General features: G+C 44.5%; 1 protein-coding gene across 1 annotated transcript in view; it reads right to left on the bottom strand.

The window, feature by feature from the left end:
- Window positions 1-27299, bottom strand: part of IleRS-m (Isoleucyl-tRNA synthetase, mitochondrial) — a 223961-nt gene that overhangs the window by 158294 nt on the left and 38368 nt on the right. Inside the window, exons 2-3 of the mRNA XM_068356756.1 lie at window positions 18736-18858; window positions 2063-2237 (exon numbers count right to left, since the gene is read on the bottom strand). Coding sequence (XP_068212857.1) covers window positions 2063-2237; window positions 18736-18858 — 298 coding nt within the window. The remainder of the gene's footprint in view (window positions 1-2062; window positions 2238-18735; window positions 18859-27299) is intronic.

The raw sequence follows: 27299 nt of genomic DNA, 5'->3' as shown, positions 1-27299 counted from the left end.
TTTTATGATCGTCGAGATTGTCGACATATTCCGGCTATACTGTTTAGCGAGATCGCTAACACGTACACCTCGCTCATGCTTTTCTATGATTTCCTGCTTTAATTCTAATGAAAGCATAGACTTTCTCTTTTTCTCACCACTGCTACTACTCCCTGAACCGAAACTAAGCTTTTTAGGACCCATGATTTTGGAACACAGAATGATCAAGGTGACGCTCGATTGGCGTCCCTCCAATGTGCTGCCGTCTAGCGGCGTCAACAACTAACTACGCTACACGCTTTCGAGAAAATTCCACGGGTAATCGTATTGTTTACGTCGGATGTTGGAGCAACACTTCGTATGTTAAGACTGAAATTTGGTCGAATTTTACTTCGTATGTTGGAAAATTCGTATGTTGGGACAATCGTATGTAGAGGTATCACTGTACGCAGAACGAATCTAATTTTGTTTTCAGCTTAGCGCCTGAAAGGCACGTATAATGTTTGACAACACTAATACCTCGCTTTATCTATAGCGAGGGTGAGCGTTCTGGGGAATAACAGAAAACGCTCGAGAGGACTTCCGTTTGGGTCTTAAAAGACTGTAACGCCTGGCTACCCTCTCGATTCCTTTCGTCGTTCGACTTAACTTCCCCCCTTCCGGAAGCTTGACAGAGGTCTAAGACTAGGATAACGACAGGTCCGAACAGAAGCACTTTTCACTGAATAAACTTCATTGCGTAATTTAACACTAAAAATTTGCATTCTACTCTTTGTTAAAAAAAAGTTTCACAATCATTTGAAAACCAAAGTATACGTTCTCTCAAACGAAATTAACTCTTAAAGAGACTTACAATTCTCTCAATTGTTTGAATGGGAATGAAAAATCACTGAATCTATATAAACGCAGCGAAATATTAAATATTACCTTAATAGATATAATATTTCTAAAATAAAATAAACCCTTATATTAAGGAATTCCAATAAAAGATGAATCATCACTCGAATTCATTGGAACATTTATACTTAATATACGAACCATCTTAGCATTTCACTAAGGAAACAACGATACATAGAATCGTGCGCTACATCGATTCGTATAAACATTAAATGAAATTTAACTTCCTTTAATCTCTGACTAAGGAAAAATACTGATAGGACCAATTAATTTTAAAATAAAATGTTCTTATTATATAGTACAACTAAAAAACTTGAGAAGTAAGAAGAATGTACTGTTCATAAAAATCGCTACCAAATATTGTAATATTGTAACAATACTGACAACTGCGTAACAACTGAATGCTAGTTAATCTTTGCAAACAGATCGAAGATTACCTCAAGAAAACTATTAAAAGGATAAAATTTTCTTAGATTAATAATCCTTTAATTAAATTCTTTGTAAAAAGCAAGTAGGACTTATAGCCTACGACATAAGGCTGTGACGTCATCAATGGACGAGATGTTTACCTCTCGCCCTATGCTTTCGTGAGGTTTAAAATAGGTTGAAAAATCTATTCATCTTACCTTTCAAGTTATAAATACGCGATCACAGATCAAATAAAACAAAAAAGCGAAAGCCCAAACTCAAAAAACGTTAATACATCACCAAATAACGTCCAAACAGAGTAAAAAGCGAGAGAGAATTTCCAATAGAACCGCCGCCATGGCGGCAGGGAAAAATCTGAAGAAGTTGGGTATAGTTCTACCTGTAGTACCGCGAGGGCGCTAGTGTACACCTGGCATATCTGCGATAGCCGCACAAGATTTTGAATTTCCTGCCGAGCATCAGGGACTTTAGCCATTCTTATATAACCAGCAGGTAAGTTCTATATTTAAAACCTAAAATTACATAATGATAGTGAGAAAATTTTGATAAAGGAGCTGAATGATTGGTGTACATGACTTGCTTGTCACCTGCTAATGGCTGTAACTACCTTGTTAAAATTTTAAAGTAAACGGTTTGCCTTTGTGTAAGAACAAACTTGCCTAAAAATTTTAACTGCTCAGTTCCCTGCTTGTACAGTAAGCATTAATGCAAAATAAGAGTACTAAAATTAAATACATGCAATGTAGTGTGAACTCACCAACTGCCCTCAGTGCCAGTGGATCTTTCGTAAGTAGTTTTTTCTTTCCCATGGTTTTCCTTGCTCTTTCATTTGCTTTCAATTCAATAGGAAGGCCATGGCAGTCCCACCCAGGAACATAATGTATTTTGTAGCCTTTAAGAAGTTTGTGCCTTATTGTGATATCTTTCAGAATCTGGGAAGCAAAAATACAAAATCAAGAAAAAATCTTACATCTCCATGAAAGTATTAATAATAACCCCAAATACTTCATCCACAAAATATCACTTTTTTGATTCCCTATTCAAAAAAGGAAAATTGTCTAGTATAATTACACATACACCTTAAGGATCCTTAAGTTCAAAGCTGGTAAAAGACCAACATTCCATTTAGTTTGATCAATTAGTTAAAAAAAAAACTAAAATAAATCAGAAGAATTGAGGGGAACTTATCACATACTGTATGTACAGGGTTTATATGATGAATTAAATTTGCTTTTAAAAAAATCAGATTTGTTTCATAAAATGATATTTTAATTATAAAATAAATTTTTGAATATACTTACCCGGTGAATATATATAGCTGCAACTCTGTTGCTCGACAGACAAAAAACAGTAAAAAAAAAACTCGCCAGCGATCGCTATACAGGTTGCGGGTGTGCCCATCAGCGCCAACTGTCGGCCAGATACCATACTCAATGTAAGCAAAGACTCAATTTCTTCTCATCCCACTGCGTCTCTATTGGGGAGGAAGGGAGGGTCGTTTAATTTATATATTCACCGGGTAAGTATATTCAAAAATTTATTTTATAATTAAAATATCATTTTTAAATATTTAACTTAGCCGGTGAATATATATAGCTGATTCACACCCAGGGTGGTGGGTAGAGACCAGTTAAATATGTTTACATTTGATAAGCTAAGAGTTTTTATTTCATTTTAGAAGTTATCAAAATAACAAAAACAAAATAAATAGGTACCTGGTAAGGAAGTCGACTTAGACGATTACTCTGCCTTATAAGTACGTCTTCCTTACGGAGCCTCGCGATCCTCTTAGGATGCTGACAGACCCCTAGGAGCTGAAGTATCAAGGGCTGCAACCCATACAACAGGACCTCATCAAACCCCTAATCTGGGCGCTCTCAAGAAATGACTTTGACCACCCGCCAAATCAACCAGGATGCGAAAGGCTTCTTAGCCTTCCGGACAACCCATAAAAACATTAAAACATTTCAAGAGACAGATTAAAAGAATATGGAATTAGGAAATTGTAGTGGTTGAGCCTTCACCCACTACTGCACTCGCTGCTACGAATGGTCCCAGTGTGTAGCAGTTCTCGTAAAGAGACTGGACACCTTTTAAGTAACATGACGCGAACACTGACTTGCTTCTCCAATAGGTTGCGTCCATGATACTTTGCAGAGATCTATTTTGCTTAAAGGCCACGGAAGTTGTTACAGCTCTAACCTCGTGCGTCTTAACCTTAAGCAAAGATCGGTCTTCCTCACTCAAGTGTGAATGAGCTTCTCGTATTAACAATCTGATAAAACATGACAAAGCATTCTTTGACATATGCAAGGATGGTTTCTTAACCCAACACCATAACGCTTCAGATTGGCCTCGTAAAGGTTTAGTACGAGCTAAGAAGAACTTAAGAGCTCTAACAGGGCATAAGACTCTTTCTAGTTCATTGCCTACGATCTCCGATAAGCTGGGTATATCGAAAGATTTAGGCCAAGGACGAGAAGGTAGCTCATTTTTGGCTAGAAAACCAAGTTGCAGAGAACAAGTGGCCTTTTCTGACGAAAATCAGATGTTCTTGCTGAAGGCATGAATCTCACTGACTCTTTTAGCTGAGGCTAAGCATACCAGGAAAAGAGTCTTAAGAGTGAGATCTTTCAGGGAGGCTGACTGTAAAGGCTCAAACCTGTCTGACATGAGGAATCTTAGGACCACGTCTAAATTCCACCCAGGAGTAGCCAAACGACGCTCCTTAGTGGTCTCGAAAGACTTAAGGAGGTCTTGCAGATCTTTATGTTGGAAAGATCTAAGCCTCTATGCCGGAAGACCGATGCCAACATGCTTCTGTAGCCCTTGATAGTGGGAGCTGAAAGGGATCGTCCTTTTCTCAGGTATAAGAGAAAATCAGCTATTTGGGCTACAGAGGTACTGGTCGAGGATACAGAAACTGACTTGCACCAGTCTCGGAAGACTTCCCACTTCGATTGGTAGACTCTAATGGTAGAAGCTCTCCTTGCTCTAGCAATCGCACTGGCTGCCTCCTTCGAAAAGCCTCTAGCTCTCGAGAGTCTTTCGATAGTCTGAAGGCAGTCAGACGAAGAGCGTGGAGGCTTTGGTGTACCTTCTTTACGTGTGGCTGACGTAGAAGGTCTACTCTTAGAGGAAGACTTCTGGGAACGTCTAATAACCATCGAAGTACCTCGGTGAACGATTCTCTCGCGGGCCAGAGGGGAGCAACTAACGTCAACCTTGTCCCTTCGTGAGAGGCGAACTTCTGCAGTACCTTGTTGACAATCTTGAATGGTGGGAATGCGTAAAGATCCAGATGTGACCAATCTAGGAGGAAGGCATCTATATGTATTGCTGCTGGGTCCGGGACTGGAGAGCAATAGATTGGAAGCCTCTTGGTCAGCAAGGTTGCAAAGAGATCTATGGTGGGTTGACCCCAAGTCGACCAAAGTCTCTTGCACACATCCTTGTGGAGGGTCCATTCGATTGGAATTACTTGACCTTTCCGACTGAGACAATCTGCTAGGACGTTCAAGTCGCCCTGGATGAACCTCGTTACTAGGGAGATGCCTCGATCTTTTGACAAGATGAGCAGGTCCCTTGCGACCTCGTATAAAGTCAGTGAGTGGGTACCTCCCTGTTTGTAAATGTACGCCAAGGCCGTGGTGTTGTCCGAGTTTACCTCCACCACCTTGCCTCGAAGGAGATTCTCGAAGCTTATCAAGGCCAGATGAACTGCCAAAAGCTCCTTGCTGTTGATATGCATGCTCCTCTGACTCGAGTTCCACAGACCTGAGCATTCCCGACCGTCCAGCGTTGCGCCCCAGCCCAAGTCCGATGCGTCCGAGAAGAGAACGTGGTTGGGTATCTGAACTGCCAGGGGAAGACCCTCTCGTAGGCTGATATTGTCCTTCCACCAAGTCAGACAAGACTTTATCTTTTCGGAAATCGGGATCGAGATCGCCTCTAGCGTCTTGTCCTTTTTCCAGTGAAAAGCCAGATGGAACTGAAGAGGACGGAGGTGTAGCCTTCCTAGCGAGACAAATTGCTCCAGGGATGATAGCGTCCCTACCAGACTCATCCACAGCCTGACTGAGCAGCGTTCTTTCTTCAGCATCTTCTGGATGGAGAGCAGGGCTTGATCTATTCTGGGGGCCGACGGAAAAGCCCGAAAAACTTGACTGTGAATCTCCATCCCTAAATACAGAATAGTTTGGGATGGGACCAGCTGTGACTTTTCCAAATTGACTAAGAGTCCCAATTCCTTGGCCAGATCTAGAGTCCAATTGAGATCCTTCAGACAGCGATGACTGGAAGAGGCTCTGAGAAGCCAGTCGTCCAAGTACAGGGAGGCTCTGATCTCCGATAGCTCGAAACTGGTACCCCACATTCCTGTGAACAAACCTCCGAAACGGTTGGGAATCCGGGTGTATAGGAATGTGGAAGTATGCCTCCTGAAGGTCGAGAGAGACCATCCAGTCGCCTTCCATAAATGCTGTCAAGACAGCCTGGTAGACTTCATCGTGAAGTTTGGCTTGACAATGAACACATTGAGCGCACTTGCCTCTTACGTACTCCTGCAGTGAACATGGCTGCCAAATCATGGAGCCATCCCAGAGGGACTTGTCCCTGCAGAGAACGTGGCTGTCAGATCATTGGAGCCATCCCTGAAAGCCTTGTTTATGCATGACATAATTGTACAGCAAAACTTCAAAGGCTCGAAAACAGCTGTGAAGTTGACCTGTAAAATCTTGGAGCGTCTCCTGGCCAGGCGCCAGGGAGAGTCTACGAGATTTGAGAAGTCTATCTGTGCAGAGGCATGAACTCCCAAGCCGAGAACTTCTCTCGTGTCATATCAGACTCTCGCTCTATAAGCCAGTTTAAAAGAAGGGAAAGCAAAGGCTGTATCCCCCAAACTCCTCCTGGTGATAAACCAGTCGCCTAGCAAACGTAAAGCTCTCTAGGAGAGCGAGAGAGCACTAGCTTATAAACAACGGCTTCGAAGTAGCTAGGCCTAGTGTAAGCTCTGACGTTTAGGCGAACGAGGAGCAGCAGTTACAAAAAGATCCGGACAAAAGATCCTTAAAAATCAGCATGATTTAATTAAAGTCCATAGAGGGCTAAGCAGCTTTAGGCTCCTCTCCGTCTGACAGAGTCCTCAAGGGAATATCAATAGGAGGGGGAACAGCAACTTCCTCATCTAAAGGAACCTTGTCCGATAATAGCTGAGTCTCAAGCAAGGGAGAGACCTACCGTGGTGGCAATGCTTTACAAGCAGAGTCCACACGCACTGGTGCATTAGTAGCGGACCAGGACGCAACGTCATGTAACTGCTTGACAGTCTGTGAACTGTCAACAACAACAGGTGCGAGAGACTAGGACGCAACGTCATGTAACTGCTTGACAGTCTGTGAACTGTCAACAACAACAGGTGCGTGAGGACGCACAGCGTCCACTCGAGACTGCTTTGACTGCCTAGACTGAGCAGTCAAAACAACTCTAGAATGCGGAGGTTGACGCACAGCGTCAAAACAAGTCAACTCCGATTGTTAGCGAACGTCCTGAACGTCAACAGGAGCATCAGCAAGTGGCCTAACGTCCAAATGTGGCTGAAAATCCACACGAGACCGCATCGAGTGTGGTTCTAAACAACCTCATTGACGTGACTTAGCTACGCCAACGTCAACAGGACGCACAAAGGAACGTTAGGTTGGCTGAAAGCCAGGATCTCGATGAGATAAACGGCTAGGCTCAACAGACTAATCGGCAGAATATTCTTCCATAAGGGAGGCAAGCTTATTCTGCATGTCTTGCCGTACAACCCATTTAGGATCAACGGAAATGGTTGCGGTAAGAGACGAGGGTAACGTCTGTGACCGCAACACTTTGCCAACAAAAAAGACTCTCGGAGTCTGTGTTACGCTTTTGTTAGGCGGCGAGCAGTTTTCCGATGACTGCATAGGGTCAGAGCTGTCCTAATGGCTGCAACCAGGACGCTGGACCTGTCCTGAAAGGACTGACTTTCGCTTAAGGGCCTCGAAACCTTGTTTCAGGTTTCTTATGCGAAAAGCCTTCGGATGACGAGGAGAAAATTGTCTCTCTCGCCTTATGGTAGGGGAGATCTTGGTAAGATACACCCGATACCATAGAGGGAAACGTCTGTTCGCTGATCAAGGCCTCTCGAACCCATAAGTCGTACGACATTACTTCTCCCCTGGGCTTGGGAGCTTGCAAGAGGTCCCGGACTAGGTGAACGACAGGCACGAACAGACGAACCCTCGGACGCAACACTGTAACACTTTGCGCAATATCACTTTATCATTACGATTTTCTGTTTTGCACTTATTTCACTGAAATCGAAACTTTTACTGATTTCTACCTGAAGCACGCAATTCTACCCTCATCAAAAGGTAGTAAATGCGAAATCAGTCGTATAATGCAAGCACATTAATACCAGCAAAAAAAACAGTAAACATCTTTTAAGATGAATAATTCAGTGGTTGGGGAAGAGAAGAAACACTAGTTCATTCAAAACTACGTTTTCAATCTCTCACCGTACATTGCCTGGGGACGAGAATAAAACTAAAAACGTTTTATCCTTTCTCCCCGTACAGAGACTAGGGACGAGAGTAACTCGAGAACAACGTTACCCGCTTGAACGGAACGTTTTCTCTCCTCTCTCTCCCTCCGTCTCTATCTCTCTCTCTCTTTCTCTCTTGATTTCGCACCTAAGAGAAGAGCCCAATTACATTTCGTCAAAAAAAACATGTTATTTGACCAAAGGAAAAAACTGAAAGGTTTTTCAATTAAAAAGTTCTTTTAAAATAGAATTTAAAACATTTAAGCTTTGAAAGAAGAATGAACAAAACGTCAGAATCGATTACTCTTTCTGCAAAGTGAAACCGTGATACTCTCTCTCTCTCTATCGTAACGATAGAGCGCAAACTGCGTAGCATAAATAAACTAAACGTTAGTTCATCTTTGAAAACAGTACGAAGACTATTCAAAGAAATTCTTTCATAAAATATTTATTAAAAATATTCATTTAAAAAGTTTTAAATCATTAGCTCTTTAAAAGCTATTTACGATTGAAAGAGCTCAACATTCTTTAACTTCGGTTTCCAAGTTAGGACCGCCTACTCTCAGGAAAGGTCGCATATAAACAAAACATTAAAATATGTTATTTTCATTAGTAAAATAAATTTTTGAATATACTTACCCGATAATCATGTAGCTGTCAACTCTGTTGCCGACAGAAATCTAAGGTCGGGATACGCCAGCGATCGCTATACAGGTGGGGGTGAACACCACAGCGCCATCTGTGGTCAGGTACTCTAGTACTTCTTGTCAACACCACCTCAATTTTTTCCTCGGTCCACTGGTTCTCTATGGGGAGGAAGGGTGGGTCAATTAAATCATGATTATCGGGTAAGTATATTCAAAAATTTATTTTACTAATGAAAATAACATTTTTCAATATTAATCTTACCCGATAATCATGTAGCTGATTCACACCCAGGGTGGTGGGTGGAGACCAGCATACATGTTAACACAGAAGCTAAGTATCCCGTATTTTATTTTATTAGTTATTCAAAAATAACATAAAATAAATAAGTACCTGGTAAGGAAGACGACTTGAACCATTACTCTGCCTTTATTAAGTACGTCTTTCTTACTGAGCGTAGCGGTCCTCTTAGGATGCTGAACGACTCTTAGGTGCTGAAGTATAAAGGGCTGCAACCCATACTAAAGGACCTCATCACAACCTTTAACCTCGGCGCTTCTCAAGAAAGAATTGACCACCCGCCAAATCAACAAGGATGTGGAAGGCTTCTTAGCCAACCGTACAACCCATAAAAAGTATTCAAGAGAAAGGTTAAAAAGGTTATGGGATTATGGGAATGTAGTGGCTGAGCCCCCGCCTACTACTGCATTCGTTGCTACGAATGGTCCCAGGGTGTAGCAGTTCTCGTAAAGAGACTGGACATCTTTGAGATAGAATGATGCGAACACTGACTTGCTTCTCCAATAGGTTGCATCCATAACACTCTGCAGAGAACGGTTCTGTTTGAGGGCCACTGAAGTAGCCACAGCTCTCACTTCATGTGTCCTTACCTTCAGCAAAGCAAGGTCTTCTTCCTTCAGATGAGAATGTGCTTCCCTAATCAGGAGCCTGAATAGGTAAGAAACTGAGTTCTTAGACCTTGGAAGTGAAGGCTTCTTGATAGCCCACCATAAGGCTTCTGATTGTCCTCGTAAAGGTTATGACCTTTTTAGATAGTACCTAAGAGCTCTAACTGGGCAAAGTACTTTCTCCAGTTCGTCCCCCACCAAGTTGGACAGGCTTGGGATCTCGAACGACTTAGGCCAAGGACGTGAAGGAAGCTCGTTTTAGCAAAAAACCGAGCTGCAAGGAACATGTAGCCGTTTCAGATGTGAAAACTATGTTCCTGCTGAAGGCGTGGATCTCACTTACTCTTTTAGCTGTTGTCAAGCACACGAGGAAAAGAGTTTTTAATGTGAGGTCCTTAAAAGAGGCTGATTGGAGAGGTTCAAATCTTGATGACATAAGGAACCTTAGGACCACGTCTAGATTCCAGCCTGGAGTGGACAACCGACGTTCCTTTGAGGTCTTAAAAGACCTAAGGAGGTCCTGTAGATCTTTGTTGGTGGAAAGATCCAAGCCTCTGTGGCGGAAAACCGCTGCCAACATACTTCTGTAACCCTTAATCGTAGGAGCTGAAAGGGATCTTACGTTCCTTAGATGTAACAGGAAGTCAGCAATCTGGGTTACAGTGGTACTGGATGAGGAAACTGCATTGGCTTTGTACCAGCTTCGGAAGACTTCCCCTTTAGACTGATAGACTCTGAGAGTGGATGTCCTCCTTGCTCTGGCAATCGCTCTGGCTGCCTCCTTCGAAAAGCCCCTAGCTCTTGAGAGTCTTTCGAAAGTCTGAAGGCAGTCAGACGAAGAGCGTGGAGGTTTGGATGTACCTTCTTTACGTGAGGTAGACGTAGAAGGTCCACTCCTAGAGGAAGAGTCCTGGGAATGTCGACCAGCCATTGCAGTACCTCTATGAACCATTCTCTCGCGGGCCAGAGCGGAGCCAACCAACGTCAGCCGTGTCCCTTTGCGAGAGGCGAACTTCTGAAGTACCCTGTTGACAATCTTGAACGGCGGGAATGCATACAGGTCGAGATGGGACCAATCCAGCTGAAAAGCATCCACGTGAACTGCTGCTGGGTCTGGAATCGGAGAACAATACAACGGGAGCCTCTAGGTTATCGAGGTAGCGAACAGATCTATGGTTGGCTGACCCCACAGGGCCCAAAGTCTGCTGCAAACATTCTTGTGAAGGGTCCACTCTGTGGGGATGACCTGACCCTTCCGGCTAAGGCGATCTGCCATGACATTCATATCGCCCTGAATGAACCTCGTTACCAGCGTGAGCTTTCGATCTTTTAACCAGATGAGGAGGTCCCTTGCGATCTAGAACAACTTCCACGAATGAGTCCCTCCCTGCTTGGAGATGTAAGCCAAGGCTGTGGTGTTGTCAGAGTCCACCTCCACCACCTTGTTAAGCTGGAGGGACTTGAAGTTTATCAAGGTCAGATGAACCGCCAACAGCTCCTTGCAATAGATGTGAAGTGTCCTTAGCTCCTGATTCCATGTTCCCGAGCATTCCTGTCCGTCCAAAGTCGCACCCCAGCCCGTGTCTGATGCGTCAGAGAAGAGACGGCGGTCGGGTTTCTGAACAGCCAAAGGTAGACTTCCTTGAGAAGAAAGCTGTTCTTTCACCACGTGAGAGTAGACCTCCTCTCTTCGGAAACAGGAACTGAGATCGTCTCTAGCGTCATGTCCTTTATCCAGTGAGCCGCTAGATGATATTGAAGGGGGGGAGGTGGGGTCTCCCTAACTCGATGAACAGTGCCAGCGATGAAAGTGTCCCTGTTAGACTCATCCACTACCTGACTGAGCATCGGTTCCTTCTCAGCATGCTCTGGATGCAATCTAGGGCTTAGTATATCTTTGGGGCCGACGGAAAAGCCCGAAAAGCTCGACTCTGAAGATCCATACCCAGGTAGACAATGGTCTGGGATGGGACGAGCTGGGACTCCTCAAAATTGACCAGGAGGCCCAGTTCCTTGGTCAGATCCATAGTCCATCTGAGAATCTCCAGACAGCGACGACTTGTGGGAGCTCTTAAAAGCTAGTCGTCTGACGGAGCCGGACACAAGATCATGGTACTGCTGCACAGTCTGTGAACTGTCAACCATGGGGAAGCGAGGAAGTACAGTGACAACCCGAAGCTGTCTAGACTGTCTGGGTCGTACAGACAACTCCTTATCGGGTTGCTGAGGTTGCCGCACTGCGTCACAACAAGACACTTCTGCTGGTTGTTGAACGTCTTCCCAGTGACACACTGACTCCGTAAACAAAAAATCCTCTAACAAGGACTAAGCTTGGACTGCATGTCTTGCAACACAGCTCAAGGTCTATGGGAGCAGGTGTGGTAACAGACGGGGTTAGCGACTGAAGTGGAACCATTACCCTCCCTGGAAGCATGCTATGCTTAAATAAAAGTCCATAGGAGGCTAAGCAGCTAAAGGCTCCTCTCCAAATGACAGAGTCCTCAAGGGAAAATCAGAAGGAGGGAGAATAGCACTTTCTCATCTACAGGAACCATATCCGAGAAAAGCTAAGTTCTCTCAGTGAGGGTTTCACTGGTGCAAAAACAGCAGACTAGAAGGCAACGTTATGAAACTGCTTGACAGTCTAGTGAGTTGGCAACAACCAAAGATGTGTGACTGAGAAGCATGCGGTAAGGTATGCAGAGCATGCTGTATGTAGAGCAAGCTGTAAGGTAAGCAGAGCATGTTGCATGGCGTGCGGCTTATGCTGCATGGGATGAGGCTCATGCTGCATGGTATGAGACTCATGCTGCATGGGATGAGGCTCAAGCTGCAAGGGATGAGGCTTATGCCGCATGCGTTGAGGAGGATGCCGCATAGTATGAGGCTCCTGCCTCATGGGTTGAGGCGGTTGCCGCATAGCATGAGGCTTTTGCCTCATGGTTTGAGGAGGATGCCGCATAGCATGAGGCTGCCTGATGGGTAGAGGAGGATTTTTTAAAGAAATCTGAACCTGACACTAATCTAGCTGTCCGAGGATTTACCTGGTGAGACATCAGTCTCTTTACCAGCGAGTTTTACCAGATTTCCCCGGGCCACCACGTGACACAATTGGTAGTAATTCATTCAAATTACCCCTAATGAGTCAATATGGATAAATATCAACACAACATCGTGTTCAAATAGAAATAAATTTCTACCTCATACTTGGGATCGAACGCTAGCCCCTTCTAATGAAAGGCCAGGTCGAAACCAACCATGCCACGAGAGCCCATTCAAGAGTTGAGGTTCTTGCCTCAAGAGTGGAGGTGGCTGCCGCAAGAGTTGAGGTTGCTGCCTCAAGGATGGTGGAGGTTGCCGCAACGCAAGAGGTTGCTGCATAGCGCTGGTATCTGGCAACTCCCAATGCGGCAGCTCACGCGTGGAGGTAGGTTGAGGAACCTCAACATCATACGTCTGGCAGGGTGGACTGCGCAGAGGTGGAGTTGAGGTTGCTGCCTCGAGGATGGTGGAGGTTGTCGCACCGCAAGAGGTAGCTGCCTCGAGGATGGAGGAGGTAGTCGCAACGCAAGAGGCTCCTACCTCAAGGGTAGAGGAGGTTGCTGCAAAGCATAAGGCTCCTGCCTCAAGTGTTGAGGAGGTTGCCGCGTGGCAAGAGGCTCCTGCCTCAAGGAAAGGGGAGGTTGCTGCACAGAGCTGGTATCTGGCAACTCCCAACGCGGCAGCTCACGCATGGAGGTAGCTTGAAGAACCTCAACATCATACGTCTGGCAGGCTGGACTGCGTAGAGGTGGAGGAGCGCTCGCAGGAGGAGGTGTGTTAACCTTCTCTGCCTGAAACTCCTGCATCAACACCGCAAGCTGAGACTGCATTGTCAGCAGCATAGACCACTAGAGTTTAAGAAAGACAACAACAAACGGAGCTACTGTCCGTTGAAACTGAGGGTCTAAAACAGCTGGTGCGGCAACAGACGGAGTTACTGTCTGTTGCGATACCACCTTGCCTCTCTGGGAGGTGTGCAGTTGTCGTACTGCAGCAAGTCCGAACTGACCCAGTGCTAATGGCACCACCTAGGAGTTGGACTTGCGCGGAAGGGACCGACTTGCACTTAAAAGCTGCAAGATTTGGTCCATGGTTTCTGCGAGAAACCTCTTCCGCAGACGAGGAATAAAATGGGCTCTCTCGTCTTTGTGTGGGTGGGGTGATCACGTCGGCTACGTGAGTTGGTTACACCCGAAACCACGGAGGGAAACGTCTATTCGTCGATCAAGGCCTGCTGAACCCATAAGTCCTTCGACATTACTTCTCCCCTGGGCTTGGGAGCTTGTAAGAGGTCCCAGACTAGGCGAACAACTGGCACGAACAGACGAACCCTCGAACGCAACACTGTAACACTATGCGCTTATCACTTTATCACTTTTGATTTTCTGTTTGCACTTATTTCACTGAACTCGAAACTTTAAGTGGTTTGTACCTGAAACACGCAATTCTATCCTTCATTAAAAGTTAGTAATTGCGAAAACAGTATTACAATGTAACAGAAAAACATAATGAAAGATAAATAATTCAGTGGCTGGAAAAGAGATTAAACACTAGATCAAATAAACTACGTTTAAAATCTCTCACCGCATAAAGTCTGAGAACAAGAATAAAACTCTAGAAACGTTTACCTTCTTCCCCTAAAGAGACTAGGGAGAAGAGCAAAAACGATAACAACGTTACCCGCTTGAACGAAACGTTTACCCTCCTCTCTCTCCCTCCGTCTCTATCTCTCTCTCTCTCTCTCTCTTGACTTAGCACCTGAGAGAAGAGCCCAATTATATATATCGTTAAAACATATTATTGTTAAAGGAAAAAAACTGAAAGGTTTCCCAAATAAAAAGTTCCTTTATTAGAATAGAACCATTTAAGCTAAGAAAGAATGAACAAAACGCTAGAATCGGTTTACTCTTACTGCAACGTGACACCGTGATAGACTCTCTCTCTATCGTAACGATAGAGCGCAAGTTGAACGTTCTGAACGTCAACAACTGCAGAGACAAAACAAAACGTTAGTTCAACTTTGAAAAAAGTACAAGACTATCAAAGAAATTCTTTCAAAAACATTAAAATGGCATAATATGTTAACAGGTAAAAACGAAATGACGGGCTCAAAGTTAATTAACTTCGGTTCCAAGAAAAGACCGCCTACTATTAGGAAAGGTCGAATATAAACAAATATAAAAATTAATTTTAATAAGTTTATAATAAAAGGAAGTTAATCAAAGAGGCCTATAAAAGGCGGAGAGATATAAAATAAATCTATAACTTTGTTAAGCAAAATTAAGAGAGTCTATACTCTCTTCGACACCAACACTTCCGTCTAAGGGAAGGGTCGGCCATTTAAAAGTGAAAGAGAGTTCATACTCTCTTCGTACCAAAATTAAATAAAAAATTAAATCAAATTAATTCCAAAAACTTGCTAAGCTAATGATATAGCTTCCTGAATAGCGAAGGCTAAACTCTAGAGCAAATACATCACCAAATCGTGAGCAATAACTCCAGAATCAACAGCGTATCCATGTAGGTCTAGCCGGAGGCACGACAGAGGAAAAATTGAGGTGGTGTTGACAAGAAGTACTAGAGTACCTGACCACAGATGGCGCTGTGGTGTTCACCCCCACCTGTATAGCGATCGCTGGCGTATCCCTACCGTAGATTTCTGTCGGCAACAGAGTTGACAGCTACATGATTATCGGGTAAGATTAATATTGAAAATTATTTTTTATGTTTATTAAAAATGGAAAGTTAATCGAAGAGGCCTAATAAAGGCGGTGAGATATAAAATATATAGAGGAAAATCTATAATTAATTTATAACGTGATAAGATAATTACTAAAAGCCTAAACACACTTCCGTCTAAGGGAAGGGTCGGCCATTTAAAAGTCAAAGAAAGTCCATACTCTCTTTGTCACCAAAAATTAAATCTATCCAAAACGAGTTCAAGATTTAAGATGAAGATAAAACACCTGCACTGCGAAAGCTCAAACCAAAATGAAGTACTTCACCAAATATGTTGAGAAAACTCCAGGTTCTACAGCGAGTAAAAGTACGTCTTGTCGACACGTCGACAGAGAAGAAATTGAGTCTTTGTTTACATTGAGTATGGTATCTGGCCAACAGTTGGCGCTGATGGGCACACCCGCAACCTGTATAGCGATCGCTGGCGAGTTTTTTTTTACAGTTTTTTGTCTGTCGAGCAACAGAGTTGCAGCTATATATATTCACCGGCTAAGTTAAATATTTAAAAATCATCAATAGAGTACTGTATCATACTTACAATTGGAATAACTATTATTTAGATGGTGATAATGAAACTGCTTAAGATCCACAGAGTTAGCTTACTGTGATGAAAGTTACATCAGACATTTTTTGGACTATGATAAGCCACTGAGCCCAAAGCTCTTTATGGAAGAGTCATTTTTATAAGACAAATCCCTGAGATTCCCAATAACACTTGAAACTTTGTAATTGCATAACTAGAGGGTACCTAAAAAATGCAGTAGCAGACCCTACCCTCTAGTAGGTAGAGGGTCGTTATTCCAGTAAGTCTATATCTTGAAGAGTGCCCCTGGAAAACAAGATGAAGATTAAGCAAATGAGGACAATGAACCAACCTACCATTTACTAAATCAGATACTTCACGTCCCTCTGCTGCAGCAAGTGCTAATGAGTAGAGCTCAGACCAACTATTTCCCTTTCTTAAAACAAATGTTCGAATGGATAATTGCTTATGGTTAGCGGAACAAGTGGGTTCCGGAAGTTGGGGGCGAAAGCAAAGTGAGTACAGTACTTGTAGCCAGTGGTACGCCCCCATGCACGATGACATACATGGTCAGGACCATGTGCTTTTGTTCTTCTGGTAGGTGAGATCTTGTGAACAAGAGTAAGCTCAGTTAGATGAATATGTGTGCAAAAAGGTGAAGGCCTACAGTATACTGAATGTCTATCTGGGAGAGCACAAATGTCTAAGTTTGCCTTTGTATCAAAGTGGGCGCTGCCTATTAGATAAGCACACACGAACTGCAGTTCTTGAGAGTTTAGAAGCATAAGTGTGTTCAGGATAGCATTTCCCACCAAGTGATGGCAAAATTATGAGTTTACTACTATGGCCTGGAGGGCGCTGGAGCACCAATGGATGCGTTTGTTCATAAGACCTTGCATGCATGGGTTAATCAGTAAAATGTGAGGGAGAGTACACTATAAACTAATTACACCAAGAGCACAGGCTGGGACTGAGAATTCACCTCATTACAGAATTCTTCTTCCAAAGATTGCATGCACTGTACAGAGCATGCGAATGAGTATCTAAAACTGTAGAGCACATGCAAGACTGGTTATCCAAGTCCTATGGCAATTCTTTTGCAAGTGGGAACACCCACGGCCATGTATGGAAGACTTAAGAAATCACTTCATCAGATGGGTGTGAGCACTCCATGGTTTACCTACAAGCTTTATCGCACACACGAGAATGATTATCCACCTTACAACAGTATTCATCTTTAGAGTAGTGAGCCTCCTCTAAAAGCGTGCACACTTTGGTGCATGCGCGAGACTGAGGATCAACCTCAAGAGCTAACACTTCATCAGAAGCGTAATTACAGTCTGTACAGCGCCTGCACAAAAATAAGGATCCATCCCCAGAGCTAACTCTTCTTTAGACAGGTACAGTACATAAGTTCCGGAGCTTGTACACACATGAGGATGGGAAACTACTTCAAGATGTAGATCTTCTTTGGATGTGTAAGAGTGCTCTATGATGTGAACGTGCACCTTAGCATGCATGCAAATGTGAGAATTGGCCAAAGGCCTGATTCCTATATCAAAGGCAAAAGTGTGCTCTAAGGGGCTATGCATGCATCTTAGTATAAGTGTGATCATGAGGTTCAACCCCAAAGGAAAATTCTTCATTCAAAAGATGGATAAACACTTTTGAGCATGAGATCACCAGGGAACTCTTCTATTGGAGATTGAGTGCAGTCTGTGGTGTGCGAGTCTTCATTAATTCTTGAATACTTGTCTCTACATTTTTTAAAAGATTCCAACGATCCAGTCTTGGAAGGAATATGAGTGAGGTTTGTGACGTCAACTGGCAGCTTTTCCCATTGGCATTTCACACTTGTGTGAAAGGGAAGCACTATTTGGACCCAAAAGAAGCACTTCCTTTTCACCTTCAGGAGGTGGTAGCAGCTGGACTGTATTTCTAAAGAGGTCGAAACAGCTTTGAAAGGAAAAGGGGGATAACCCTTTCTTAACTTTCCTAGCTGTCGTCACATCAAAGAGTGAATTAACTTCTCTAGGCAAGGACCTGTCTTCAACTGCACCTATGGTAGTCCAAGCTAGGCTGGAGGGGGTCACTCAGGCACTGACTCTGCCGCAACAGAAGTGGCAACATCGGAAGACAGGGTAGGCCTAGTGAGGGTTTGATGCAGTTCTCCATGGAAGAAATTGATTGATTAGAAGTTTTCGGGCTCTCCATTGACGCAATGTCCTCCAATCCTAAAGAAAGCTATAACATCATCAGAGCCAAGGATTTGGCCTTTTGAATTTCAGGGTCACTACAAATTGAAGGGCAATGTTTACCTGATCCAAGGGGAAATCAGCTAAAACCACTTCACACTCTGTTATCGGATATGCAAGATTTGGGTCGTTCTGCATCTTTGCCAACAACCTGGTGGGAAAAGACAGAGAAGGCTCAAGGTGTAGAATACCCGAGAGCAAAAGACGAAAACTAGAGGATTCCTTCGGAATTGAGGAAACCCCCCAAAGGTGAAGAGTTACACTTTACCTTCTTTCTTCTCTCCTATATACTACCCACTCTGATGACAACCATTCCTTACCCTCCTTACTGGGGAATAACTGTGTGCAGTCATGACCCCTGCAAGAAGGACACAAGGAGAGCAGGAGTAATAGACCCAAAGTCTATTACTCCTGCTCGTGAAAGTGCTTATACGTAGTTTCTTTATTATACAAACAGTAAATACTCTTTAAAGAGAAAATTATTAAAGCAGCTCAGTTAAAAGGACCGAGAATATGTCTATACTACTTGGCGGCTGAGGTTAAAGGGGCATACAAGTATACAGATGGGGGAGGGAATTCCCCGCCAACCACCAGTAACTACCGACACCATGTTATACTTTTCAACAACCGAGTTTCCAACTTTGCTGAAATCATACTCCAATTAGGGACAAGGGTTTTTGTCTATGTAGGAACAAACAACTTTTTTATAACACACTTTCATTAATGTATGTGTAGCAGTGCTCTGAAACATACCTTATTAACTGCATGACCAATATGCGGTTGTCCATTAGCATATGGAGGTCCATCATGTAATACATACTCTAAGTTACGTGACTGCTGACGCTGCCATGTATATAAAGATGAAAACCCAGCAGCCTAAAATCAAATATGCTCATTAGTACATTAGCATAACATTACAATCATTTACAACATCTTATATTTGGCAACGTCCTGAAAGAAAAAAAATGGCAGATTACACATTAATTTTTCTAGCAAGTCCAAAACAACTACAAATTAATTATACTTTTATGTTCATGCAATACTACAATCTATATAAGCCGTGGAAGTGTTGGTGTTTTCCTTATACAGTACAGTATTTCACATTTTCTAATGGAATGAAATTTATTGAACAGTATAAAAGTATCATTGCAGCTGGCAAAAAGAGGCCTCTTTGAAAGATTTATTCAGATGGATCTCCTTCAAAAGTTACAAATGAGTTTATAGGAAAAGTGAAAAGGGAAAAGATAAATATAAAATGGAGTTTTTATGATAAAATAAACTTTTATGAATACTTACCTGGCAGTTATATATATATATAGCTATAGTCTCTGACGTCCGGCAGAATTTTTCAAAATTCACAGCAACCGCCATGTGGTGGTTGTGCGGTTAGGTGGTTAACACCCCTTACAGGGTAGTACGTGGAATCATTCCCGTTTTCTGTTCCTCAGATCATCTTTGCCCCACCTGTCTCGAGGGGAGGAGGATGGGATTTAAAATATATATATATATAACTGCCAGGTAAGTATTCATAAAACTTTGTTTTATCATAAAAAAATCCATTTTTATGAATAGAATTTACCTGGCAGTTATATATAAATAGCTGATTCACACATTTGGAGGAGGGTGACAGACAGCTAAAATCATTGGGAAAACAACAATAAGTTGTAGGATAAAACACCTTGACTCCTTACCTGCTAAGGTAGCTGACTTCAAAGGTTCCTGCCCCTTGAGTCGCTTTCCCTTAGGAGTGTCAGCCAGGGGTGGACCTGTCATGCTGAAACAACTCAATCGAGTCTGTCAAAGGGGGTGAGACCAACAACTTGACTAGACTTCAGCACTACCTATGCTCCTTAAAAAAAAAAAAAAAAAAAAAAAACTGCAACCTTACTCAAACTAACCACCTAACCTTGCAGAATAGATATTACTATCTACCTAGAGTGAGGGCACTGTACCACCAATCAGTCCTCAGACAACCATAAAAAGCAAAACCCAAACACAGGCATACAAAAGTTAAGGTTGAGGGGAGGTAGTAACTCCTTTGCCCAATACAGAAGCAGTAGCTATGTATGAGCCCAAGGTATAACACCTTTCATAATCAACTCTTACCTCTCTGAGGTAATGAGAGGCGAACACAGAGTTGCTTCTCCAGAACGTTGCGTCCATAATCTGTCTAACTGACATATTCTTGCGATATGCCAGTGAAGTAGCAATGGCTCTCGCCTCATGAGCTTTTACTTTTAAAAGACCGAAGCTCTCTTCCTCACACAAGAGGTGAGCTTCTCTTATTGCCTCCCTCAAAAAAAATGACAATGCATTCTTTGAGAGGGGCTTTAGAGGATCTTTCACCGAGCACCATAAAGAATTGGAAGCACCTCTAACATTCTCGGTACGAGATAAATAAGCCCTTAAGGCTCTAATTGGGCAGAGGAGCCTCTCCTGCTCTTGACCCACCACATTAGTGATGTTAGGAACCTCAAACGTCCTCGGCCAGGGTTTAGATGGATTCTCGTTCTAAGTCGATCCTCAACGCACATACTGCTCCATCCTGGTTAAAGCCCACTTGCTTTTCAATAGCGTGAATCTCGCTGACCCTTTTTGCTGTGGCCAGAGCCATCAGGAAGAGGGTTTTCTTAGTAGCATCTCTAAGGGATGCTTGTGAGATGGATTCGAATTTCTTGCTGCATAGGAACTTCAGAACTACGTCCAAATTCCAAGCTGGGGGTCTTAACTGAGCCTGCTTAGTTGTCTCAAAAGACTTCAAGAGATCTTGCAAGTCTTTATCCTGAGTCAAGGCTGTGCCTCTCTGCCTACAGACAGCAGAAAGCATACTCCAGTACCCTATAATAGTGGATACGGCCAGTTTAGAGTATTGTCTGAGGGACAACAAGAATCCGCTATTTGGCTCACAGAGGTAGTGGTTGAGGAAACTTTATGCTGCTTACACCAAGCTCTAAAGGTTTCCCACTTCGATTGGTAGACTCTTTGTGAAGAGACCCTCCTCGCTCTGGCGATAGCTATTGCAGAAAAGCCTCTCGCTTTGACAAGCTTCTCGATAGTCTGAAGGCAGTCAGTCGTAGAACGAGGGGGTTTTGATGATACCTCTCGAAGTGGGACTGTTTGAGAAGCTTTGGACTTGGAGGAAGGCTTCTTGGAAAGTCCACTAACATGTCCAACACCTCTGTGAACCATTCTCTTGCTGGCCAGAATGGAGCTACTTGGATCATTCTTCCTGATTCAAGAGAGCAAATTTCCTGACTACCAGATTGATGATCTTGAAAGGGAGGAACACATAGGTGTTCATCCCCGTCCAGTCCATCAAGAAGGCGTCTACTGGTATTGCCTCTTCATCCGGGACTAGGGAGCAGTAGTTGGGGATCCTTTTGTTTTGGTTGGAGGCAAAGAGATCTATTAAAGGCCTCCCCCATAACTTCCACAGACTCTGACAGACCTGATGATTGAGGGTCCACTCCGTGGGAAGAACTTGCCCTTTCCTGCTGAGCATGTCTGCCCTTACATTCTTCTGTCCTTGCACGAATCTTGTTAGAAGTTCTACGTTGTTCTCCTTCGACCACAGAAGGAGCTCTTTTGCTGTTTCGAACAGAGACAGAGAGTGAGAGTGAGTTCCCCCTTGCTTTCTGATGTAAGCCAAAGCCGTGGTGTTGTCCAAATTGACCTCCACTATCCTCCCCGACACAGAGTCTTTGAAGGCCTTCAGTCCTAACAGATTGGCCATCAACTCCTTCCTGTTAATGTGCCACCCGGCTTGCTCCTTTCCCCAAGAGCCTGAGACCTCCTTGCTTCCCAGTGTTGCTCCCCATCCTGACTCCAAAGCATCTGAGAACAACACTAGGTCTGGGTTCTTCCTGAACAGGGAGATTCCTTCCCCTAAAATAGCTGGATCCAGCCACCAAATCAGATGACTCTTGATTTCTGCTGGAATGAGGAAGGAAAAGGAGTCCTCCTGAATCTTCCTGTCCCACACCCTTGATAGGAAGTGTTGAAGAGGTCTGAGGTGCAGTCTTCCCAGAGAGACAAACTGTTCGAGCGAGGAGAGGGTTCCCAGCAAACTCATCCAATCCCTCGCTGAGCACTTCTGTCTTTCCAGGAGTTCCTGAACCTTCCCGAGGCACCTGGTCTGCCTTTCTTGGGAGGGAGAAGCTCGAAAACGAACCGAGTCCAGAACTATCCCTAAATAAAGAATTGTCAGACTCGGTTTGGTCTGGAACTTCTCCTTGTTGATGACAAGACCCAGTTCCTGAGCCATCATAAAAGTCTTGTGTAAGTCCTCCAGACATTTCTCCTTCGACCAGAATCTTATCAACCAGTCGTCCAGATATAGAGATACTCTTATCCCCTCTTGGTGAAGCCATCCTGCCACATTCGCCATTACCCTGGTGAAGATTTGAGGAGCAGTGCTGAGGCTGAAGCAAAGAGCCTTGAACTGGAAACACTTGCCCTGGATCATAAATCTTAGGAACTTCCTCGAAGTCGGATGGATGGGGATGTGAAAGTAAGCGTCCTGTAAATCCAGAGACACAATCCAGTCCCCTGGACGTACTGCTACCAGCACTGACTGAGATGTCTCCATGGTAAATTTTGTCTTTTCCTCAAAGACATTCAGAGCGCTGACTTCTAGCACAGGTCTCCATCCACACGAGCTCTTGGGTTCCAGAAATAGGCGATTGTAGAACCCTGGGGAAGATAGTTCCAGAACTGGTTCTATCGCTCCCTTCTCCAGCATCTGGTTCACCAGATCCAGTAGAGCCTCTTGTTTCTTGACATCCAAGTACTGCGCCACCAAGAATAGAGGCGTATTTGAAAGAGGAGGCTTCTTCAAGAGGGGGATCTTGTATCCCTCCTTGATGACTGAGAGGGACCAGGCGTCCGCCCCTCTTTTCTTCCAAGCCTGCCAAAAAAGTGACAGTCTAGCTCCTACCGCCATCTGGAGGACCTGAGCTTCATCTCCTGGGGCGGGATCTGAATGAACCCCTATTCGTTCTACCGCCCGTCTCCTGCCTTCTTCCTCTGAAGTCTGTTCTCGTCGGAGCTCTACCTCAGAAAGGGCTGCTGAAGCTTCCTCTCCTCTCTCTTCAATGATGAAGGAACCGCTTGTAAACCCTTCCTTGCAGAACGTGACAGGAGGTCTTGTGTGGCCTTTTGCGCTAGAAAAAGGGTAATGTCCCTGACAAGGGACTCAGGAAAAAGGTGCTCCGATAGAGGGGCGTAAAGGAGCTCGGCCTTCTGCACAACTGTAACTGCTCTAGAAGTGAAGGAACATAAAAGGGCCCTCTTCTTTAAAATTCCTGCCGAAAATAGGGAAGCCAACTCATTTGACCCATCCCTAAGAGCCTTGTCCATGCAGGCCATAATACTAGTAAGGTCTTCTGTATCTTCCAACCGCTCTGTTTTCCTGGCCAGCATACTCAAAGACCAGTCCAAAAAACTGAAGACTTCGAAGGCTCAGAAAATTCCCTTGACGAGGTGGTCAAGCTCAGATATAGACCACATTACCTTCGCCGAGTTAAGGGCATATCTTCTGGAAGAGCCAACAATGCCAGAGAAGTCCCCCTTGGAGGAGGCAGGCACTCCCAGGCCTAGAGCTTCTCCAGTCTCGTACCACATGCCCGCCTTAGACGCAAGTCTAGCTGGTGGAAACGAGAAGGTGGTCTTGACCGCTTGCCTACGCTCCTTCAGCCAGTTATCCATTCTAGTGAGAGCCTTCCTAGCCGAGATGGACAGCTTCATTTTGATGAAAGCCGACTGCTTTTTGGCCTTCTTCCAGCTAAACTGCGACTGAGGAGAACGAGGAGCAGCAGGTTGAAACTCTTACCCATAAAGCTCAAGGAGTGAGCGAGAGAGAACCTTATAATCTGCAGCCGCGTTAGCAGGCTTATCTTCATCCCCTGAGATATCCTCTAGATCTTGCCCTACTTCCAACTCAGTCTCTCTTTGGGCTACAGGAACTAAGTCTGAGGTTGCTTCAACAAGCCGATCAGTTTCCAATTGCTCATCCGCGTCCGAGAAAAGCAAATCGTCGGATGCGTACTGTTGGCAAGGGCTGAATGCGTCCTGACATCAAGAGGCGCGTGCGTCCTGGCGCCGTGCGTCAGAGGCGTCCTGTCGCTGCGCAATGGAGGCGTCCTGTCGCCGCGCGATGGAGGCGTCCTGACATCACATGCTAGAAGCGTTCTCGAGGAGGGAGGAGGATGCGCCCTGGCGCCGAGAGCTGGAAGTGTCCTTGCGACGAAAGCTGGATGCGTCCTGTCGTCGTGAAGCGGAAGCATCCTGGAGAGGCAGGCTGGAAGCGTCCTGGCGCCGCGAGCGAGAGACGGAAGCGTCCTGGCGACGAAAATCGTGAGCGTCCTGGCGGCGTGTCGAGGAAGAAGAAGCGCGGTTCCCTGAGAGAGGCACTCCGTTCCCTCTTAGAGGCCTATTTCTTAATCGATAAAATGTCATCCTTACGCTTGCCCGACTGGGAGGAAGGGCGGCTAAAAGCTTGTACCAGAGAAGATAGCTGCTTCTGCATAACTTTCATAAAAGGTTTCGCGACTGCTGCTGGATCCTGCGTTTCCGAAGGCGATGGCTGCAAAGTAGCGCTGGTCGTAGGAGAAGGTTCTCTCGATAGTCTCTCGTCACTTACAAGAAGAGAAGAATCTTCCTTCCCTCCATTTCTAGGCTTTGATCTCTTCATTGGAATGGCGTCCCAGTCATCCTCTGAAGGAAAAGGTTCCGGGCTACTCAATAAGGGAGAGCAAGAACAGGTCTGGTCAGCTTGATTCCATCTCCTCTTGGTCAGTCTCGAAGCTTCATACTGCCATTTGCGTCTAGGCGAGGGGCTCGGGGAAGACACCATCACTTCCGACACGCCTTTTCCGTGGCGGTCATGAGCAGCCTGGGAAAACGCAACAGGACTTCTTGAAGTGAAGGCTGACCGAGGATGCGTACCTCTCACTCCCTTGCAGCCGTCGATGTACCTTCTCCCTTGGTCCTGGGACCTTGGTAGAGGTCTAGACCTAGGGACGTGACAGGTTTGATCAGTCGCTACCTCCTCTGCACTATCACAAGCACTAATCACACTCTCACTCTTACCTTTAAAGGTTGAAAGCTGGTCTTTAATAGCCTTCAACTCAGCCGCCATCCTGGCGTACCGAGGGTCACCCGTAGATACCGTTCCTGTAGAAGGGGCAGGAGCTATTACCTCAGGAGAAGGTTTAACTTCTACAGAGGAATTAATTAAGGGATCAAAAGAAATATTTAAGCTAAGCTCACTAGCAAAATTAAATCTCGAAGACCTCCTGGCTTTATCTAACTCTAACTTACGCACATAGCGTTTCATACTTAACCATTCTTTCTCGGTCAAAACCTCACATTCCTTGCACCTATTATCAAGAGCACATTCAAAACCCCTGCACTCTAAACAAACAGTGTGAGGGTCTACAGAAACTTTCGGTAAGCTCACCTTGCATACCTCATTTACACAAACACGAAAATGAAGTTTATCAGTCATCATAAACAAATAAATAGTTAAAGAATAATAACAAAAGCGATTGCCAAAACCCTAGATCAGTGTACGTCACCAAAATAGAAGTCCAATACAGCGACACAGGGAAAGCAAAAGAAAAACTCCAATGGCGGACCAACGATGGTGTCAGTCCAATCGGCAGAGATGATCTGAGGAACAGAAAACAGGAATGATTCCACGTACCACCCTGTAAGGGGTGTTAACCATCTAACCGCACAACCCCCACACGGCGGTTGCCGCGAATTTTGAAAAATTCTGCCGGACATCAGAGACTATAGCTATGTATATATAACTGACAGGTAAGTTCTATTCATAAAAATATATCCTTCATTATTATTGAAGTTTTCTTAACATAATTTATCCCATTTTCATATCCAATGTTTCAAGCGCCAAGGATGGTGACAAGGAAAGGTGTCAAGGGACTTGTTGTTATACTATCGTAAGTGAAAGGCTATGAAGCTGGTCTGCCTTTTCCAAACTCCACCTTCAACACTTGACCCAATGACAGGTTTCTCCTGAGGACAAGAGTGAGGCCAATACCCCTGACTTGGTAAGCTCTGGTTCTAGCTGGTACCTTAACCCCCTCATCAGTTGAGGCGTATGTTCTACGGATCGTCTTACAAAGCCAGAAATCAACCGTGTTCCCTGACACCTTTTTCTTGGACCTGCTAATCCCAGCAAAAAGTCTCTAATACTCAAGCCTGAGATGTGGGGTCCTTTTCAGATAGCACCACAGATCATCTCCTCTAGATCACCACCCAACAACTCCCAAATAAAGGGGATGGAGAAGGACTCGAACCTGGGTTATGAACCACCGGTTCTGGATTTTGCCCAAGAAGACCGGCACAAAATTGAAGGAGACCTCCTTCTATCCCTCGGCTTGGGTGACTAAATAAGAAACTCTCCAACTTTCTTTGTTGATGCTAAAGCTAACAGAAAGACAGTCTTGAGACTTAGATCTCTGTCTGACAACCTCATCAAAGGCTTGAACAGGATAAGGTTAAGAGCCTTGAGGACTAAAGTCACATCCCACTCCATAGACATGAGATCCTGAGGTTGGCATGACTATTCGCTCCTCACAAGCATAAACAACTCCCGGGAAGTGGAAAAGTCTATACCCTTCAATCGGAAGACCGTACTGTAATCTATGTTGAGTGGCAGCCTTTGACAGCCATGATTGAGAGGCATTTCTCTTGGCAAAGGATTTCAAGGAATTCCACGATCTGTGCTAGAGTTGCTTCGACCAGAGAAATGACAAATTCGGAGATAATTTGTATTTTTCCTAACCATACAAACCTTAGCTATTTACATTGGGTTTACTTTCGGCATAGCTGAAATTGACGAGCCAATAGAATTTTAACGAGGGTTAACTACCCCCGCGCTAGTTAGCAAGGGGGTAGGGGAAGGGGTAGCTTGCTATCCCCCCCACACACACCGGTGAGTTATCTCACTTCACTTAGAGGTAGGACTTGTCTTGGGGGACAGGGCTGGCAGGCAAATATGTGTAAATAGCTAAGGTTTGTATGGTTAGGAAAAATACAAATTATCTCCGAATTTGTCATTTGTTCCGTAACTGAAATACAAACCACGCTATTTACATTGGGTGACTTACCCCTTAGGAAGGGTGGAAAATCCCCAGCTTTACTGGCTTTGGCTTTACTCGGGGACTCAGAATCCGAGTGAGTAGCACTCGTGAGAAGGAGTCCCTGCACCTCACAAGTCCCTTGCGCCACAAGGTACGTGTGGCCTACATAAGTTGTGTGTGGAGAAATAGAGTGTGACTCGTCCTAGGAAG

This window comes from Palaemon carinicauda, chromosome 33 (genome assembly GCF_036898095.1).
Source record: "Palaemon carinicauda isolate YSFRI2023 chromosome 33, ASM3689809v2, whole genome shotgun sequence".
NCBI lineage: Eukaryota > Metazoa > Arthropoda > Malacostraca > Decapoda > Palaemonidae > Palaemon > Palaemon carinicauda.
The sequence above is the reverse complement of the archived record's forward strand: the minus strand, read 5'-3'. Positions and strand labels throughout refer to the sequence as shown.